The sequence below is a fragment of the Galeopterus variegatus genome, unplaced genomic scaffold (assembly GCF_000696425.1).
Source record: "Galeopterus variegatus unplaced genomic scaffold, G_variegatus-3.0.2 Scaffold7457, whole genome shotgun sequence".
Lineage (NCBI taxonomy): Eukaryota > Metazoa > Chordata > Mammalia > Dermoptera > Cynocephalidae > Galeopterus > Galeopterus variegatus.
Window position 1 is genome coordinate 22097 of NW_007733568.1, and position 22182 is coordinate 44278.

A 22182-nucleotide genomic window follows, 5' to 3' on the forward strand; every position below is an offset into this window, starting at 1 on the left:
TTAAATTATGGCCACCTATGATCTATAGGAATAATAATAATAACAGCTAATATTTGTCAGGTGTCTACTTGCTCTAAACATTGTGGTTAAGTGTTTTAAATAATGTTGTCTTACTTATTTTTTTTTTTTTTTCCTTTTTGTCCTTTTTCGTGACCAGTAACGGGATTGCAACCCGCGGTGTCGCACCCGCACCGCGCTCAACCAGTGAGCGGACCGGTCTCTATATGGGATCCAAACCCTCGGCGGGAGCGCCGCCACACTCCCAAGCACCGCACTGTACCGAGTGCGCCACTGGGCTGGCCCGTCTTACTTACTTTATGAAAGTTTTACAGATGAGTGGCTCAGACCCAGGCAGCCTGACTCCAAACCCTCTATACCTAACCCATACCTTCTTTTGTGCCAATTTATCTTCCATGATGTGTTGGTTTGCCTCCCACAGATTTGTCACCCCTTTTCCCCTGGGTGACGGAGCCACCAAAGATTAGTCAAAGCCCATCTCTTCTGAGCAGTGAGAAGCCCCGAAAAGGGGTTAATCTCCCAGAACCCTCAAGAGAGAGGCATTCCTTCCATTTGGGAAATTAACCACGAATTGGGGTTCTCTTCCTGCATTTATTCTCCAGACCAGTAAGTTACAGGAAGAGAACATAGGTGGGGTTTTTGCTAAGTATAGTTTAACAAGTTTAACAATAGAAGCTGGTGACATTCAGGAAGACAAGCAAGGTGACATTCTACAATGCAGTTAAGTTGATCCACTAACAAAAGCTTGATTTTAGCAAACATTCTCTTCTTATAGCAATTTCCCAGTATCTTTACATATCAATCAGTAACCTGTCTGTCTTTCAGCCAGCAACCTTGCTGTGTTACAATTCTTTATCTTATAACAGAGACTGGGGAAAATTTCCTGTCCTTTACAAGGTCAATATTTGAAACTGCAAGGCTTTGGAAAACCAGGCCCTGTGAAGTACATTTGCTTTATGCATACTCCACAACCATGTTTGCAGACATTTGTTTTTTTCCTGTCTTCCTCTCACAAGATGTTTTTTCCCTTAGTGAATTATCCTAAGTTTGTTCTCACCAAGTTTTATAAGTGTTTACATTACCTTGTCTCCAATTTAATCTCTTACTAGTTTATAGCACTGGACTGGGCACAAGAAAACCTGAGTTTTAGTCCATTGAGTCTTTTAACTGTATTACCTTGAATACAGTTTGCTCACTGCTCATATATCATCTGTTAGAAGGCAAGGTAGACCTCCAAAGTACGTTTCAATTAGTTTTCCCAATGAGTTAGCATTTTTTTTTTTTAATCAATAATACCTGCTTACCCTCAAACAAAATTGGGAGAGACATGAAGGACTGAGAGTACAGCCATATCAGAATTGCCCAGGGAGCTTTCTCAGGTACCCATGATCTTGTTCCCTTACCTCTCAGAGCAGATTGTGGTCTCAAGCCCACCCTCTCCCTGCATCCTCTTTTTTTTTTTTTAAAGATGACCGGTAAGGGGATCTTAACCCTTGGCTTGGTGTTGTCAGCACCACGCTCAGCCAGTGAGCGAACCAGCCATCCCTATATGGGATCCGAACCCGTGACCTTCGTGTTATCAGCACCACACTCTCCCGAGTGAGCCACAGGCCGGCCCCTCCCTGCATCCTCTTGATAACTACGTATTTAGTAACTAGACTTAGATTAAAATGTTAACTAATTAACATTTAGGAGGAGAAAGAAGGTAGAGACAATGCATATTTATATTATCCTAATGTATACAGGTACTGTGGTAGACATAAAGTCATACATGAGGGGTCTTCCAAAAGTTCATGGAAGGACTTATATTATCTTTTAATTCAATTTTCCATGAGCTTTTTGAAGTACCCTTGTATTATCTCATTTAATCATCTGAACAACCCCATGAGATAGGCATTATAATCCTTATTTATTTTGTAGATGAACTTTTTTCGTATATATTTACGTATATTTGTGTTGCTCACATACTTCATACTTGAACAGCTGCATTACTGTGTTTGCTTGTCCATTCCCCCTTTCTGGGTGTTGAGTTGTCTTCGTGTCCCTCCAATGAACGTCTTGGTATATAGACTCGTGTTTTGTGACAGTCATAGTGGCTTCAGCCTAACAGGCTTACAATATTAGTTGATGAAATAACCTCAAAAGTGGCTAAGATGGAGACAGTTGAAGTAGTCTCATAGTTGGATACACATTTTTCATATTCTTTCTGAAAAGATTAAACAACATTACAGTGTCACTAATGTATTTATGGACCTGTGTCCCCATACTGAACATGGATTTTCAGATAATTTATTTTTTCATTACTCAGAAAACACTGAGATTTTCTTTTCCTTGATATGAAAAAGTTATTATTATAGATTTGGTTGAATTTTTGCTGTGATTCTCTCTAAATTGTAGAACCTAGAATGTTTGTAATTTCTTAAATTTGTGTAGTACAGAAAAAATTTTTACTGAACTTTCTGGCTGTTTGATTTCTAAACACTGACTGCCCTGTTTTGTCCTTAGTGTGGGACAGTCTGGTTTCTATAACTACCATTTCACTAAAGTATTTCTTACTGAAATAACCAGTCATCTCTTAAATGGCCAGTCCAGTGGGAACACTCAAGAGCTTTCTTATTTTTCCTCATCTGTTTATTATATTTAATGCTCAAACCCCCTTCAAACTTTTTTTGGCTTCAGTAACACCCCTCTCTTATGTTTCCCCTAATTCTCTTCAGGGTGAGGTTCCTCTTTCTCAATCTTTTTGCTTTCTTTCTAGACAGTGTAATTTATGCTCATGCCTTCAGTACTCCAAATGGCTCCCAGATCTGTGTGTTCAATTCAGCCTTCTCCCTGTGCTTCTAGTTCCGATATCTGGCTGTTTGACAGGCGTTTTTAGGCACTTCATTTTCAACGAGTACAAAATCAGATACTTTATATTTCTTTCTCATCTTGTTCCTTCTGTCGCTCCTTTCTCAGTGAGTACCAAAATCCTGTGTTAATTTGGGTTCCTTGGATTCTTTGGCCTTTTCTTTAGACATGTTCTCTACCTCTTCTACTTCAGGCATATTTGGGAATAATAATTGTGTAATAGCCTCCTCCTAGTCCTCATGCCTGCTATTTGACCTTTTAATAACCTCTGGCATTCTAAAACCAATGTGATCTCTCTAAAATACTGTCTGATCACGTTTTTCCCTTCTTGCAATCTTTCAATATCACCCAAGACCGAGGGAACCAAACTGGTCTACTTAATGATGCATCATAATGACCTACAGAATTTATGAAGGTCATATCCTGGAATTGGCATTCTTAAAGATTGTCTGGGTTATACCAGTTTTAGCCAGATTTGAAGATTGTTGATTATAAGACAAATTGCAGATACTTTGCATTTTATACAGTGGGTTGTTTCATCTCCAGCCATTCTTTCTCTCATAACTTATTCTTCAGCAATATCTTTCTTGAACTCATTGTATCCTCTCATTTTCCATGCACTTTGGACATGCTGAACTGTCGTGAATCCCCTTTCCACCCTTAATCACATTAATATTTTATTTATTGTTCTAGTCTCAATTCAAGTCAAGCTTACTTTACCTTCTCCGCAGAGTTATTGCTTCTTTGAGCAGTCATCATTTTTTTGGTATACCTCTTTGCACTATGTTGAATTATTTATCTCACTGTATTTTATTCACATTTTTGCCTTCTCACTAGACTGCAAATTCCTTGAGTTCCCGGGTCTTTTAATGCTAGTGCCTGACACATAGTTTTCATAAACATATATTGAAGTGGATTTCAAATAAATAAATATGCATAAGTACATTGGTTACAAAAAATGTGTCCACCAAAACACTACATTGGAAGTCATTATTAGAAATTTCAAGCAATATAAAAAATAAGCAGAAAAGTGAGCTGCTCCTCATGACACAAGGCTACAACTATACAACCACTACTGCTATATACTACTATTACTATAATATGAGGCTTTATTTTGTTAATTATACTGTCTGTCTAACCAATAAGACAACCTAAAGGAAAAAGGTGTAAATAAGTCAGTACTTGGAAAATTAATGTACATTTGATTTCTAGGCTGGTGAATCAAAGACTTCTGGAAGTACAGTCACAAGTTGAAGAATTACAGAAATCTTTACAGGATCAAGGGTCAAAAGCAGAAGATGTAAGTCTTATGCACCAGCCATGGTTCAACAGTTTTACAATGTTGAGAAAAGCTGTAACTTTTATTTTTTATTTGATGGACTCTATCAAAATAATTTATCATTATATTAATTATAGAAAAGAAACTGTTCTTTTAACTAACTTTGCTTAGAAAAAGAACTAGACAATACTTTATTATCTCTTTCTTATTTACTATACTGGGAATTAGTTCATTTCTAGTTATCAGCTAAGGAATTAATTGAGGCTTTATGTTTTAAATATGCTCAACTCAGTATCGAAAGGCAAAGTATAGAGTTTTTCCCCTCTGATCCCCCCCCGCCCCCAAAAAAATGCCAGTGGAAACTTAGCATGTTCAAGTAAAAATTTTTACCATGAAATTGATATTTAAGAAAACAGTGCCATGCCTAGAATCCCATTGTCTCTGTTTCTGAATCCCACATGCTCCTCCCCTTCCCCACACTGATCTTTCTCTGTGTTCCCGTAGCACTCCGCATGCCTCTGTCACAGCTCTGCCTGCCCGACTGGCACACTCACTTGGAGTATGGTAAATGTGTTGAGCCAAGGACCGCATAGTAATCAATCTGGCAAAAGTGTAAATAAGTCATATTTTGTGAATCCTTTTACATTTTATGAGAAGTATACAATGAAGCTAAGACTTATAGTGTAAAGAGGGAAAAGTGCCTAAATTTTAGTTCCCAGTCCTTGCTTCAACCAGCCATTTTGTTTTTTTCCTGTTGCCAGTGTAATTTTCTATAAACTCTGGCTTTTGATCAACTTTAAAACTATAGATATAGTGAATTCCATCCAACCTTATTAACATAAGAGGGTTTTAAAAACAAAAGGAATCAAAGAAGGGGAGTTAAATATATTACTTAAAATTTGATAATATTAGATATTAAAAAAACTCAATCAGTGACTTAATCAGTTTTTCTGTAAACATACATCTAATTTGTATTGGCAACATGTCTTTCTTTCTTAGATTGTTGATTTTAGTTTATCCCTTAACTAATGTATTGGTAGTTCTTTGTAGATTCCCAGATTGATACCAATTCCTAAAATTGTCACTGTCCCAACCCGTGGGATATTCAACAAGGACCCTGGAGGGGGGAGTGGGAATTGGATGGGACAAGAGACACGAGAAATGGAGACAAGACAGTATTCTGATCAAGTCTCATTTATTAGCCAGAAGGTCACAGCTTATATAGCCAGCAGGAGGGAATCAGCAGATAAGGAAGTGAGCGGCAGATGGTTTACTGAGAAAACCGCAGGGTGGGTTGTTCCGGTAAATGGAAAATTCCCGTTATCTATGGCAAGTTGCAAAGTTACCTACACCCATAGTGCACAGGAGGGGGAGGGACGGAAGATAACAGCAAACAAGGCTCTGAGGCCTCGAGGCAATAGCTGGGCGGGCTCTTTGGCTCCAGACAGGCAGGCAGCCGGGCTCTATGGCTCCGGACATGTCACCAACATTTAAACTACCTTATGTCCTTATTAAAACGGAATTAGTTTAAAAAGTCATGGTTTTTTTAAAAAAGATGTTTTTATCCAAAATCTAAATCAATCACAAAGAGGTGAGGCAAAACCACTGTTAGTGTATTAAACTATTCTTAAGCCTAATTCAGAGTGAACCAAAGAGAGTAACATTTCTTAATTCAGTGAAATCATTAGGTCCCTTAAGCTGAGATAAATGTAAAATTCATTCTGGTCTCTAAAATTTTGTCATGTTAGGGAGGGGAAGGGCGTGTCCTACATAGGAAGTAAAATGACACAATATCGATATCAGCTAAACTTTAGTGGTATAGTGGTGAGCATTATGCTTGGTTCTCTTATATTAAAACGTAAATTAAAAATTATTCTTTAGGGGCCGGCCCGGTGGCGCACTGGATAAGTGTGCCGCTTGGGAAGCGCGGCGGCGCTCCCGCCCGAGGGTTCGGATCCCACATACAGACCGGTTCCCGCTCACTGGCTGAGCGAGGCGCGGGAGCAACACCAAGGGTTGCGATCCCGTTGCCGGTCCCCGGTCCGGTACGGGGGCAACACTGAGGGTTGCGATCCATTGCAGGACACGGAAAAAGACAAAAGACCAAAAAAAAAAAAGAAAAAAAAAATTATTTTTTAAAAAATAATTTGGCACAGCTTGATTAGGTATCACCGTGGTAATTAAATCTGACTCAATATTTTGTTGGCCCTTACTTTAAGAGAACATATTTCAGAAATGACATGTCAGCCCAATCAAGTACTATTCATAAATTAGTCAATTTAAATGACTGCCCAGATCCTGAGATGTCTTGCTCTAAACTAAGGAGAGATTCTCTCTGAACTCTTTTCTATATGTAGGGAAGATTCAGATAGAAAACTACTTATTCTGAAACTATGCCTCCAAATGATTTGGAGAAATACTCATAAATAGTGCAGTACAGGATATGTAGTTCTTTCTCCCAGCAGATTTTTGATGTCTCACTTTTGTCTTTCATTAACCTGCAGTGTTGCATCTCAGGAATATGTAATACATAGAGCAACCTGCCAAATGAAATTGGTCCCTTCTAAGAATGATGACATAATTTCTGCCTGTTTCTACTATCAAAAGCACAGTCCTTTCATGTTACCTGAAGTCAGAGTAGGACAGTTTGCACATTTTTATGTCATTTGTTTTTAGTGTAGAAGCAGAAAAGCATTGTTATATCCAGTCATGTGGATATTTTGAGCTAGCCATGGTATATAAAACTCCAGAGAACATGACAGGATGAAACCATAGAAGAAAGAAAAATTTATACTTCTGAAGGGAAAAAAAAAGCATATCTTTTACTTCTGTTCATGAATTACTAAATTGTTCCTTCTGTTGGCTGCTGTGTTTGCTTCATACTAATATGTCCTCTCTGTCTTTTGGCATGGTTTCTGCTCAAGGCGATTGTAAGTATGGCTTCCTGTTCATTTCTATATGTTGAGCAGTTTTTTAGATTTTTATATGATCTGCCATCATAGTTGATGATATTGAAATTTTAAATTAAGGCAATTTTATGTAAAATGAACATACCAATATAACTCGTCGTATAGGCTTATGACCTCACAATTAAGATACTGAAAGGATATGAAAATCTTAAAAAGTCAAACCAGAGAGAAGTCTGCTTTTCTTATTTCCCCATCCCTTTCCTACTGTACTGCATTATTATATTTAGTTCATTTATATAAATTATTGTGATGCTAGCTTTCTGTCATGGTCTGGCCACCTTCTGCCACATATTTTGATAGTTGCAGTCTTCAGTTTGGGGAGGCATGGCAGTGTAGAAAGCATGGAACTGAAGCCGTGCATGGTCTTTGGAGCCTGGCAGACCTGGGTCTTAATTTTGGATCTGCCACATGTGAGCTACTAAATGTTCTCAGCCTCACCTTCCTTAGCTGTTAGATGGGGCTAATACTACACACAGTGTTGTGAGGTTTACATAAGAAAATGTATCTGACATGATTTAGTGCAGTGCCTGGCATATTAACCACCCATTTAATTAGTTGATTATGTATTATCTCAGGGTTAAAATTAATTTTGCTAGAGTCTGATCAAAACATGAGTACAAGTTAAAGTTAAGGTTTTCTAGAAGTATTTACATTTTATCCTCTGTACTAAAGAAGGAACAAGCAATAATCAAAAGTTAATAGGGTTATTATATTTTTATATATTTGAGGGAAGCAGTGATAGAGGACCTTGCAGTCCAGTGATCTAGCTATAGTTAGCTATAGTTAACACACTGAGCAAAGAAGTGAATTCGAAATATTCCAGAGCTGTGTTAGAATGGACTTGAATCAACAATTATGGTAATCATTATCAAATAAGGCAACTTTGTGGCTGCTGTTGACCAATTAGTTTGTTTTATAAGCCTTATTATTTGAGTTTTGACTGAATTATGTAGCCATTTATCTCAAAATATTTCATAAAATTTATTAATAATATGTTCTTAATTATGAAACTTTGTGGTCCTGTATAGAATGCCTTTATTGTTTATTTTTAGGTCAATTTTGATCTCCCGCTTTTCAGATTTTTTTTCTAATACCCAGTCAAAGCTTCATTCTCCAAAATAATAAAATCTGTGCATATACCATCTTTCACATTCTCATACCATTGCATAAATTATTTGGAGTCTATGTATATTCATAAATTACTGATTAAATCAGTATTTATGGAAACTAATCCAAGACTATTAAAGAGTATTAAACTGGGGTACATTGTGCGTTTTAAGTTTTTGACCAAAGAAATTACTGAGGGTGCACTCACAGTTAGTTACTACTATACTCTTAATTTTTTAAAAATAATTTATTTGTTAAAATGTTAAGTAATAAACTAAAATTTATTTTCCATTTTCAGTCGGTTCTTCTAAAAAAGAAGCTTGAAGAACATCTGTAAGTATAAAAGCCATTGAGGCTTATTGTGAAACGTAAGTGCTTTATGTTTGCTGGCCTCAGAGTGTCTCGGCAGTGGCAGAGGTGGCCCTTGAAGATACAGAGAACTGCAGTGCCTGTTAATAGTGTCTAGAGGGTCATCTCCACCAAAGGTCCCCAAGGCAAAACAATGACAGCTTTAGACTGGTTTTCTCAGGGTGGCCCTTGAAGATACAGAGAACTGCAGTGCCTGTTAATAGTGTCTAAAGGGTCATCTCCACCAAAGGTCCCCAAGGCAAAACAATGACAGCTTTAGACTGGTTTTCTCAAATGAGACTGGTTAGAATGATTTTCTCAAATGACCTGTGTCTAAATCACAGGTCAGAAACCCTTTTCTATAAAGGGCCAGATAGCAATTAGTACTTTAGGCTTCACAAGCCATGGTCCCTGTTCAACCATTCAGCTCTGCAGTTGTAGCCTGAAAGCAGCCTCAGACAATACATAAACTGATGGTTGTGACTGTTCTGATAAAACTTTATGTACAAAAACAGGAAGCAGGCTGGATTTAGTCCACAGTCTGTAGTTTGCCAGCTCTAAAGTATACTAGCCAAATATTCCTTTTCAGGTAAATTTTAAAGTACAAAGGTTGTCAGTAGTAGGTTTTAAAGTATTTCCTTGAATTACAAATAGTTGACTTTTTAATCTAAAAGATGAAATAAATTTTAAATATTAGTAATTGTTTTCTCATGAAAAAGAAATTTTCATCCATTTTTAGCTGAGGTTGGCATGTTAGGAATGTTTCATAATTTTTCTTGCACCCCATAAGAACCTTAAGTCTTTCTATCACTTTCCAGCAAAAGTCCTTGCAGGCATCAGACATCTTAGTACTACAGAGATAATTTTGACTTGTTCTACTATGATTGGAAAGAAATTCTGTTGTCTGACAGTGCCTCATGCTTTCTTTTTTTTTTTTTTTAATGTGGGGACATGAGATACTCCTAGTAACTATGAATTATTGGCAAATCTAACAATGGGAAAATTCTAAATGTCCTAAAGAACAGGAAATGTTACTTCCCAGCCTCTGTGAGGTCACCTAGAATGAGTACTAAATTCTTTTTTATTTCCCAATCCTTTATTGCAAAAGGTAGAATACCTGTCATTTCATAAAACTGCTGCCTAACCATTGTTCTGTGTTCAGTCATTTACATAGTAAAAAATACTCATCAGAAAGGATTTATTAGTGAAGATGGAGCTTATATTAACTTCCTGTGGCTGCTGTAACAAATTACCACAAACTGGGTGACTGAAGTCAACAGAAATTTACTCTCTCACAGTTCTGTAGGCTAGGAGAAACCAATCAAGGTTGGTTTCTTCTGGAGGTTCTGAAGGAGCAGCTATTTTATGTTCATCTCCTTGGTTCTTGTGGCTGCCAGCAGTCCTTGGTGTTCCTTGGGTTGTAAACATATCACTCCAATCTCTGTCTCCATTTTCACATGGCATTCTTTCTCTGTATGTCAGTGTCCTCACATGGCCTTCTAATAAGGACACCGGTCTTTGGATTTAGGGCCCACCCTGATCCAGTAAAACCTTATCTTAGCTAATTGTATCTACAGAGACCCAATAATGTTTCACTCACAGATACTAGGGATTAGAACTTCAACTTATCTTTTTGGGAGACAGTTCAACCCACCCTAAGGCCCATGGATGTCTCAAAAGATGGTCAATTGCATATAAATTTAAAATTGCAATAGAGACCATTTTACACACACCAAATAAGTAAAAATTTTAAAAATCAGACATACTAAGTATAGCTAAAGATGTTGAGCAAGGGTAATTCTCACCCATTGCTGGTAGGAGTACACATCAGTTTACTTAGTAAACTTAAACATGCACATATTTCTGTGACCTGTCAGTTCCACTGTATGTACTCTAGATTTCTAGAGGTGTTGTCGTCCTCGTGTACCAGGAGACATGTAGAAGAAAGTATGGGAGAACATTGTTTGTGTTCTTCCAGAAAAGTAGAAACAATAGAAATGTTCACCAATTGGAAAATGATGGAATGAAGTATATTCAAACAGTAGAACACGAACAGGTGGTAAAAATGTGTAAATTAGGGCTAACACATCAACATAGATGAATCTCGAAAACAATGTTTAGTAAAAGATGCTAATCAGAACAATACGTAATGATTAATGTATAAAGTAGAAGCAATATATTGTTTAGGAATAACACACAGACAATAAAACCATCATGAAAATCATTAGAATGATAGAAATTCTGGATTTGGAATATCTCTGAGAAAGGGATAGAGACGTATGTGATTTCTAAGGTTTGGGGATGATTTCTGTTTCTTACCCTGGTGGCGATTCATGGGGCTTTAAACTGTATATATCGTGTATGTTCTTTGTCATATGTCACACCCTCAAAAAAATTTATTGAAAAAGAAAAAGATTTATTAAAGGATTATGCATAGGAAAGATCAGAAATAGACATAGGAAAGTGCTCTATTTTTTATTAGTGTTTTTGAATATCTTCCAATTTTTGCAGCCTTTTTCCTACTCATATTACATAGTGCCTCGCTAAATACTATAAAGGGAGAATTGAGCACAGTATATAAATATCAGGAAAAGAACTTGCTTTCTCTTAGTTCTTTCTTTTGCTTTCATATTCCAGTATAAAGGTAAAAAGTAAAGTACACATATCCTAAGTTCCTAAGGGTACAGATTGGTAAATGTGTCCCTACATACATGGGTAACCCAGATTGACACATGGAATATTTCCAGCAACCCGACAGGATTCTTCACTCTTCCTCCCAGTTCATTGATTACAGCCCCAAACTAGCCACAGTGCTCATCTCTATCACCTTTCATTAGTTTTGACACTTATCAACTTATAAATGTAATTATACAGTATTATCCTTTTGACTTCCTTTGTTCAGCATTATTCGGTGAGATCTATTCATGAAGTTGCATGTATCATTAGTTTATTCTTTTTTATTGACCTGTAGTGTTCTTTCTGTTAATTCTTTTTAGAACTATTTTTTGCAACAAAATTTTGCATGGTAAGCTCTCTGCAAAGTTTGAAATTTAATTTTTATAATATCCTTTTTTCTAGAAAAAAATAAAGATCTTTACCCTCTCATGCAGGTTTATGTAAAATAAAGGAGTTTTCAAGCAGAAAGAAAAAAATTTTGTTCTTATTTTTTACTTATTTTAAAAATGTATTAAATTCATGTTGGTTTAGTCTTTTCATCCTTGTTTCATAGCACTTGTGTGCAGTGCAAATACATTCCAAGTGCAAAGAACTTAGATCTTTCATTTGAAGTGGAAAAAAAATACAGAAACAATAATAGGTGACACAGTATTACATTTTATTACAGAGAGAAGCTGCATGAAGCCAATAACGAATTGCAGAAGAAGAGGGCCATTATTGAAGATCTTGAGCCCAGATTTAACAACAGCTGTGAGTTTTTTCTAATTAGCATAGTTTTATTTATTTATTTTGTGTGGGAGGGATATATTTTTTCATACTTATTTATTTGTTTATTTTTATAAAAGATGACTGGTAAGGGGATCTTAACCCTTGACTTGGTGTTGTCAGCACCATGCTCCCCAACTGGCCATCCCTTTATAGGAATCCGAACCCGTGGCCTTGGTGTTATCAGCACCACACTCTCCCAAGTGAGCCGTGGGCCAGCTCTTATTTATTTTTTGTAATCATTAACTTTTTAAAATTTTTTAATCTTTTTTTTTTTTTTGGTTATGAATATTCATGGGGTATAAAGGTGATTGTCACCACTTGTGCCCAAGATGTGATGGCCAGATGAATACTGGCAGCATAATTAGCATAGTTTTAAATGGATTAGCCATGCACTACCCTACTGATAATGAGTTTATATAAAATTTTTATTTTTTAGAAATAGGCCCTATTACATATTCTAGCAGTGAAAAGAATTTGCCTTATTTATAATAAAAATAAAATAAATCTTTATATTGTCTTAAATTTCTAATTATAGTTATGAATTTTTCCTTAACTGTGGATTCCAATGAATATTATATGAAATTAAATGTGTTCATAATGTAGTTACAGGTAAGTTAGCCAAACTTGTACTTCCATTGATATTTACACCTGTAGGTGTCTTGACTTTGTTAATTCTTTTGTATGGAGGCAAGTGGACAGACTTTCACTCTTTTTATCATAATAAAATATACATAACAAAACTTAAACATTTTAAGTGTATAGTTCAGTGACATCAAGTACATTTACATTGTTGTACAACCATTGCCACTACCTATCACCAGAACTTTATTTATGATCCCAAAGTGAAACTCTGTACCCATGAAACAATAACTCTCCATTTCTCCTCTCCCCAGCCCCTGGTAACCACTATTCTGCTTTCTGTCTCTGTGAATTTGACTATTCTGTGTAACTCATATCGTCTGGCTTATTTCATTTAGCATGGTGTTTTTTATTTTCACCTAGCATAAAGTCTCCAGGTTGTAGCATGTGTCAGAATTAAGGCTGAATAATATTACATTGTATGTATGGGGAAAGAGCAAAATACCCTTCCCAGAAGTCTTCTGGTTGGCCTGAGAATTGCATCCAGTGCCCACGCCCAACTGAACTGTCCACCGAGGAGGAGATGGCACCCTGGGATGGGCTTCCCCCAGTCAGGACCCACTCCTTGCAGTGCTCATTTGTGTAGAGCCAGAGGACTAGCTGAGCCAAATCAGAGGGAAGGAAAAAGGCAGACAGCTGTCAGTAGTATCTGCAGTCGTAGTGTTCATTCATCGGGAAAGAGCAAAATACCCTTCCCAGAAGTCTTCTGGTTGGCCTGAGAATTGCATCCAGTGCCCACGCCCAACTGAACTGTCCACTGAGGAGGAGATGGCACCCTGGGATGGGCTTCCCCCAGTCAGGACCCACTCCTTGCAGTGCTCATCTGTGTAGAGCCAGAGGACTAGCTGAGCCAAATCAGAGGGAAGGAAAAAGGCAGACAGCTGTCAGTAGTATCTGCAGTCGTAGTGTTCATTCATTTTAAGCAAAGTTGCAACAGTTAATATCATTTCATACATTTGCATTTTAAAGTCTTTGTGTAAGATAGCCTTTGATTCTCATGAGTTTATCCTTTGATTTTTTTTTTTTTTAAATAATTGCTTTCTTAGATGTTACTAGTTTGAAACTTTAAATTTTTCTTTTATTACTTTTTGCAGGTCATCCGTACTTTAGATCCTAAACAGAATCAAGGAGCAGCACCAGAAATACAAGCTCTTAAAAATCAACTACAGGAACGGGAGCGACTGTTCCACTCATTAGAGGTAGTTTACTGTGCTATGCAATAAAATATTTTTTGATTTTTTATTTTCTGGGAGCCTTGCTATATTTTACAATTGTGTTCATGGATTTAGATAGTTAATTGTAAGTGTTTTATTTATATTGAATTTTTTATATCTTTACATGTTTACATGTGCTTGATTTGTAGAAAGAATATGAGAAAACAAAGAGCCAAAGAGAGATGGAGGAGAAATATATTGTTAGTGCCTGGTACAATATGGTAAGAAAATAGCACTTTAGAATGTAATGCAAAGTGCCATGAATATGTAATATTTATTATAATCCCTTTATTATAGAGGTAGTTCTACGAAATGAATCTGAAAGTAATTGCTGTCCTGATACACACTAACAAAACCTTAATGCTGATCCTAGCACTGAAAAGCAGATGTGAGAACCACCATAAAAAGGGTTAGGGTATTTTGAAAACATCATTATCACTAGAAGATGAAAGGATAAATGTCAGTTTCATTTTGGTTTTGTTTTTTTTTTTTTTTTCACATTTACATTTACTTGTACAGTGTGTTGATTCAATACATGCATATACTGCACAATGACTCACTTAGGGTAGACAGCAGAGTTTTGTACCCATTAGTCCACCCTTTCTCCTCCTCCTGTCCCCACCCAATCCCAGCCTCCTCTCGTAACCATTATTCTACTCTCTTCTTCTATGAGAACCACTTCTTTTTTTTTTTTAGATTCCACGTATGAGTGAGATCATGTGGTATTTGTCTTTCTGTGCCTGACTAACCTCACTTAACATGATGGTTTTCAGTTCCATCCATGTTGCTGCAAATAGGATATCATTTTTTTTTAGCTGAATAGTATTCTGTTGTGTATATATGCCAGTTTTTTTATCCATTCATCCGTTGATGGACATTTAGGTTGATTCCATCTCTTGGCTATTATAAATAGTGCTGTGATGAACATGGGACTGCAGGTGTCTTTTTGATAAATTGATTTCATTTCCTTTGGGTATATACCCAGTAGTGGGTTAGCTGGACCATAAGCTAAATCTATTTTTAGTTCTCTGAGGAACCTCCATTCTGTTTTCCATAGTGGCTGTACCAATTTACTTTCCCACCAATGATGTAGGAGGGTTCCCTTTTCTCCACATCCTCACCAGCATTTGCTGTTTTCTGTCTTGTTGATCATAGCCGTTCTTACTGTGGTGAGATATCTCATTGTGTGTTTTTTTTTTTTTTTTTTTAAGATGACCAGTAAGGGGATCTTAACCCTTGACTTGGTGTTGTCAGCACCACACTTACCCAGTGAGCAAACCGGCCATCCCTATATGGGATCCGAACCCGTTGCCTTGGTTTTATCAGCACCGCACTCTCCCAAGTGAGCCACAGGCCGGCCCCTCATTGTGGTTTTAATTCACATTTCCCTTAGGATTAGTGATGTTGAGAATTTTTTCATGTGCTTGTTGGCTATTTGTATGTCTTCTTTTGAGAAATGTCTGTTCAGTTCCTTTGCCCATATTTTAATTGGGTTATTTGTTTTTGGTGTTTAGTTGAGTTCCTTACATATTCTGATTATTGGCTTCTTGTCTGATATGTAGTTTGCAAACAGTTTCTCCCGTTCTGTAGGTTGTCTCTTCACTTTGTTGACAGTGTCCCTAGCAGTGCAGAAGCTTTTTAGTTTGATGTAGTCCCATTTGTGTATTTTTGCTTTAGTTGCCTGTGCCTTAGCAGTCCTGTTCAAAGAAGTGCTACCCACTCACATTTTGTATAGTGTCTCCCCTACTTTTTCTTTTAATAATTTCATAGTTTCAGGTCTTCGATTTAGATCTTCAATCAATTTTGAGTTGATTTTTGTATATGGTGAAAGATAGGATCTAGTTTCATTCTTCTGCATGTGGATATCCAGTTTTCCCAGCACCATTTGGAAGAGACTTTTCTGGAACCTTTGTTGAAAATCACTTGGCTGTAAGTGTGTGAGTTTGTTTCTGGGCTCTCTGTTCTATTCCATTGGTCTATTTGTCTATTTTTGTCCAGTACCATGCTGTTTGGGTTATTATAGCTCTGTTGTATATTTTGAAGTCAGGAAGTATCTAACCTTAAACTTGTTCTTTTTTTTTCAAGATTGTTTTCACTATACAGGGTCTTTTGTGGTTCCATACAAATTTTAAGATTGTGTTTTCTATTTCTGTTCAAAATGTCCTTGGTATTTTGATAGGAATTGTGTTGAATCTATAAATTGTTTTGTGTAATATGGACCTTTTGATGATGTTAATTCTTCCAACCCATGAAAATGGGATATCTTTCCATTTATTTGTGTCCTCTTAAATTTTTTTCACCAATGTCAGTTTACTTTATTGTAGGGGAGAAAGGCAATAATATCTAAATACAGATACAGTAGCTTTTGTTTTGTGGGACTGTTTCATTACCTTTACAGTATGGTACTTACACCAAGGACATTTAATTATATCTATATTAGAGTTTGAAAAGTGTTCCCAGTGTCAGATCCTAAATAACTGGAAGTTTTGAAATTGATTATTCCAACACAAAAAAACACTTGAAATGTATTGCAGAAGATAAATGTTCATCAACATTCTTGTCTCAATATGAATAGCTGTGGATTTTAAAGAATGCTGTACTTGTCTCAATATTTTTTCCCAGACTTTTTGTCATCTTTTTCATTTTTGTTCTTCTCAGGACTAGTTCTTATGCCCTTTCACAAAATGTTAGTTGTCTGCACAATACCATTGTTTTTGTTTAACAGGTGTAATTAATATTTCCTCTTAATGGGTAGTGCCCCTGGCCTCCTGATTTGATCTCTGTCAAAAATTCATAAATTTCATGACATCTTATGTCCCCATTTATCTTTGCCTTAGTCAAAACTATATATTTAAGATTTTATCCCAGTTTTTTAAAAAAAAGAGGAAATCATATCGGAGTTAGAATACTGTTATTGTTAACAAATGTAGATTTCTTCAAAGTTAAAATTTATAAATAGAAAAAAAGGTATATATTTAATTAAATTATCTGGGAATTAGTTCTGATTGCGTGTATACTGTCTTTTCTCTGTCCTCCTTGAAGCTTAGTATTAGCCATTTGGAGCTCTGCACCTTAATCCTTGCTAGTAATGTCATATTCTTGATTGATTTTTGTTTCACATATTGTGTTTCTTATGGAACCAGATTTATTTACTCTGTGACATGGTACTAAAGAATAGTTCTAACTTTCAGATCTTCAGAGAGTGAAGGAATGACTCCAAGTAGACAGACACAAGTTACATTCAGATAACTAGTAATAGCGTCTTGCTTTTACATTAAGGAAGTTCTGCATATCTGACAACTAAAATGGAAACGAAGGTGATGAGTGCTGGGAAAAGGTGTTAAGTAGCTCGGAAAAGGTGTTAAGTAGCTCAGAAATGGCCTTGTGATGGATACTGAGGTCTTAATAATGTGTGAATAAATTACTCGAAATGGGAAAGTGAAAGAATTTGAATATTTCAAATAAATTGTCATTTAAAAATATGTAGCCAAATCAGTGAATTAAAGATTATCAATAAGTATTTGTCAATTTTATTCAGATTTTTTAATTCTTTGATTTCAAGTTGAGTTAAAAAACATGTTCTGGTGGCCGCCCAGTGTGCAGTGACTGCAAATACCAGCCTCCATGGTAGCATATGCAGTCTGTTGCTTGTATGGGTTGTCCTAAGGGACCTTGGAGACAGCCCTTTCTGATGGACATGTCTCCTACCTGGTGCTCTCCCCAGTCTAGGCTCCAGACAGGTATGTGCGTTGCCTTTGGAAAGCACCAGGGCACAGTGACCAGGGTTCACATTGTCCAAGTCATCATGTACATCCACACCAAGCTGCAGATAAAGGAGCATATGATTGAGGCCCTATGCAGGGCCAAGTTCAAGTTCCCTTGTTACTGACACCAAGTTCAGCCTCCCCCTTGCCACGAAAAAGGGACTCAAGAGTCCCATGTTGATGCAAGGTTTGTAAGCTTTAGTCAGGAAGCACAACCTGGGAGACAAGCTGAACTGTCTCAATGGATCAGAAACCTCAGCAAGGGTTTTTAAAGGGAAAAATGTGGGAAATAAAGGGGGGAGATTATTAGGGCCTGCTAAAAGCAATCTTGCAGCCTCCAAGCTATTCATGTTCTCATGGTCAGTCTTGTAACTCTTCAACTTATCCTTGGAACGGGGTTTGTTCCATGGTTCCCACAAGTTGGATGCTGTCTTGTTCTGGACAGCTGTGACTCCATAGGAAGAATGGTTAGTTCTGCAGGTTACCAATTAGCCCTTATTATCTTGCTTTTCTTAAGTGCCAAGGTCTGCAGTGTTTTCCCATGAGCAAAGTTACAAAAAGACTTCCTTATGGCTAGCATTCTGCTTAAAGCTGTATTTTACAAAATGGTTTTTCTAAGACTAATTGTCTATGGCTATTTGCTATAGGGGGCTCTTATACCCTGGCTGCCAAAAGATCCATATCTCTGAGATGTGGGAGTTTACCAAGTTTAATGCAGATAAATTTGAAGTCATGACAGATGAGAAGCAGCTCACCCTGGATGGTTGTGGAGTTAAATACATCCCAACCATGGCCCCCTGAACAAGTGGGGACCCTGCACTCGTGAAGGCATCTACTGTGCTGCCCCTCTTTATTCATACCCACTAATAAATCCTACTTCCTGTACACCTGAAAAAGATGTTCTGGTTTTTTCATTGGGAAAATGTTATGTATTTGAAATTATATTAAAAATGCAAAGCCGTGACCAGTGTTTTCCCTAGAAGCCAACTGGTGACAGGAAGATTCATCCTCTAGTCTCCCGTCTCCTGTGCATCATTCATTTCACTGCAGGAAAGCGTACTCCTCTTCACCTGACTTTGCTTTTGCCTCTCAGTTGCTTATTTCTTCCTTGTTGTCAGCTTCCACTTCTTCCAATCAGTTTACACTTATCCGGTCACTCGTGAGATTAAACAGCAGCTCTCAGTTCTTAATGTTTCTCTGTCTAGGGGTCTTCACTGGCTTATCAAATGCATACCAAAACTGTGCTTTCCTGGTCTTCTGTAGACTTCTGCCTTGAGGAGAGAAGTGTTACGATTGTCCTCCTTATTCCTCCACATTCAGGGGGTTTCTGGGAGGCCTCGGCCCTCCTGTTAAGGTGCTCTGGGCCCAGCAGTTGTGCCTCTTCCCTTTTAAGCTAGTAGGTGAGCCTTCTCCTGTCTTCAAGAAAGAACCCCTTCTGTTGTGGGCTGTCAGGAACTTTTCTTAACTTGTTTGAGAAAACAAGTCTGCCTTGAAGTGAAGAAAAACAGCATGGTGGTATGTATAATACCTACTGTGGTTTTCCACCTTAAGAAACAACAAGTGCATTTGTGCTTTTCCACTCTAAATGAACCCTGTGATTTGTACAACACATGTGAATCAACTGCTGTCAATCACTTGCATTTTTTGTCTTGGAAAATTACTTCATACATTTCATTTGAAAGGGAAGTATGATTGAGTATGCATAATGTATTCCAAAAATCTATCTCCTTTTTGTTTTGAATATTGTAAAAGGGAAGTATGATTGAGTATGCATAATGTATTCCAAAAATCTATCTCCTTTATTGTTTTGATTATTGTAAATTCAGAAAATTAAGCCTTAATTTTTCCAAAGGAATATTTGTACCTAATTGTTGAAACTGAAATGCCTTTATAAAATAAGATTTTAATCTATAATAAATAGAATGAATATTTGTAATTGTGCTTTGTGGTGTGATGTAACAAATTCTGCATGATGAAATTTTCTTTCGCAAGAATGCCACTATTTTTTCATTGATAACTTTTTTTTTTTTTTAATGTTATAGGGAATGACTCTGCATAAAAAGGCAGCTGAAGACAGACTGGCTAGCACAGGGTATCTTTCGCAAGAATGCCACTATTTTTTCATTGATAACTTTTTTTTTTTTTTAAATGTTATAGGGAATGACTCTGCATAAAAAGGCAGCTGAAGACAGACTGGCTAGCACAGGGTCAGGGCAGTCATTTCTGGCTAGGCAAAGACAAGCAACCAGCACAAGAAGATCTTATCCGGGCCATGTTCAACCAGCCACAGCAAGGTAGAGGAGTCTTAGAAATAAAAAGCAACCTGCACTCAAAGCATACTTCTGTTACATATAACAACATTTCAGGAAATTCAGCCAGCTTATTTTTTGTTTCTCTTCCATGTTAGTATTTAGTGTTTCTTGTTTGAGGACTTTTTCTCTCTCCTGTATCTTTGTTTTAGTTTCTTTGTTCTTTATTTGTAGTCCTTTCAGTTCCTTTTAATGTGCCAAAAATTTGTAAATGTCCAATTAAAGGTGGTGTTATGATAGTGTTTTACTCTTCTTTGTATGAAAATGTCCTCTTCCCCAATGGTGTAGGCTTTGTAATTAATTAGATTTTCTGCCAATAATTGATATACAATTTATATTCTTTATTGTGCCTATGTGTTACCATGCTTTATAAGAATGTCTTTGTTTCAAGGGAATTAATCAGTGTTTTCAATTGTTTTCCAAATGCACTTCAGATAACTTGCATATTTACTATACAGAATGGTGAACAAGTGCACTTTTGCAAAGATGTGCGTCCATTGGCAGAAGTGATCAGATCTTACCAGGGCACCTGGTAGAATTATTTAGAGGAAAAAATGAGTTTTCATATTGTTTTATAGGAAATTAAATTTGTCTGACAATTTGGAGACTATTTCTAAAACATAAATATGTAAAATTCCATCATTTCCTGTTATAGTATTTGCTGGCAGAAGTGAATGCATTGGTGAGGTTATTTTGGGGGAAATTACAGAAGAAGAAAATCAGGCAGTGTGTTAATGTTTTATTGGTTTTTTGGGAATATGTTAGTAACTGAAGATCAGATTTTAGCAATGTGGTTGACATTTATACTTTCAATAACTCTCCACATCTAAAAGATTTATTTTTTATATATTTACAAGTAATAGGTACCTTTACCTTTTGGGCAATTTATTGACTTGCACTTCATTTGCTTTACTTATTTCTTAATATATAGACCCTTCCATTTCTCAGTAATTCCTAATTCTTAGCATCTTCATATTAGTCACTAAGATCAATAAGTAACTTCTTGTATGTAATGTTATAACAGGTCTCATTACATTTTTTTCTTAACTCTATCTACTAGTCCAGGAATTTGTTACTGAATAGATTTTCTTGGGTATTTAGTTGCTTCAAAGTGCTTATATTCATTAACAGATTTAAACTATGTTTATTTACATTTATGAATGGCTGTCAAGTAATCTTTCTAAAGCACTTTCTTTATATAAGGTGCTATATAAATACAAAATATCATTCATTTGAAAATGAAATGCCTTCTAATTTTCCATATATTTGAGTATTTGGTCCCAAATTATATTTGTTTCCCTTTAACCTTTTTCTTGCACCATAACCTGTTTTGTAAAAGCAAAATATTTCTGAAATTAAGTCAATTTTGTTTGCTTGTTTTTTGGGTGGCTGGCCAGTACAGGGATCGGACCTTGGATCTTGGTGTTAACAGCACCACACTCTAATCAACTGAGCCAACCAGCCAGCCCTTGTTTGTTTTTAGATAGATCACGTAGTAAGAGGATGTTATTTCATGTACTTGCTATTTGGAAGTTCGGGTTTCATTTAGTTCTGTACATTAAATACAAATAACTAACTTTAAATCAAGTTAAACATAATTATGAATTTTCAGAAACTATTCAAGTGTTTGATTTTAAATCCATACTTCCTTTTTTATAAGACAGTTGACTGAAAAATTAGTAGTGCTTTTATTTGTCCTTAGAAATTGCACTTGAAAGGTATTAGAATATACACAGAAATAACTCCATGTATTGTGCTCATTTTTTACATTAAGTACAGATGTCTGAGCACAGTATGAACACTTCTGCCTGATAAGTTCATAAAACAGCAAGAATTAGTAATAATGGAGAGAGCCATGTAAGTAGAATGCTTGTGGGGTTTCAGGAGACCTATTAGCAGACCTAATATACATATTCTTGACCAAAGTTTTGACAGTAAAAGATTAAAAACTATATTTGATGGTCCTTACCCCCACCCTTATTTTACAATAGCGTAAGGATTCAGCTGTTTTTAAAACAAATTAGGACGTGAACATTAACCTTAGTAAAATTAAAATTATTGGGAAGTTAAAGAGAGATCTCTGCAAAATAAGAGATGAAAACAAGAGTCTGTGAACTACACATTAAATTATATTCTGTGAGATGTGCAGTTTTAATTTTTGTTCTCCATTTACTGCCTCAGTCCTGGTCTCCTATCCACTTACCTATCCAGATATTTTTCTCTAAATGGGTTGGAAAGGTG

The 22182-nt window shown here is 36.4% G+C and overlaps 1 protein-coding gene across 1 annotated transcript in view; it reads left to right on the forward strand.

Moving 5' to 3' along the window:
* LOC103607476 (protein Hook homolog 3-like) overlaps positions 1-20336 on the forward strand; it is a 33287-nt gene extending 12951 nt beyond the window's left edge. The window contains exons 6-13 of the mRNA XM_008591975.1: positions 4081-4168; positions 7072-7077; positions 8522-8556; positions 11915-11997; positions 12619-12665; positions 13749-13853; positions 14018-14089; positions 19790-20336. Coding sequence (XP_008590197.1) covers positions 4081-4168; positions 7072-7077; positions 8522-8556; positions 11915-11997; positions 12619-12665; positions 13749-13853; positions 14018-14089; positions 19790-19930 — 577 coding nt within the window. The 3' untranslated portion in view covers positions 19931-20336. The remainder of the gene's footprint in view (positions 1-4080; positions 4169-7071; positions 7078-8521; positions 8557-11914; positions 11998-12618; positions 12666-13748; positions 13854-14017; positions 14090-19789) is intronic.
* The last annotated feature ends 1846 nt before the right edge of the window (positions 20337-22182 follow it).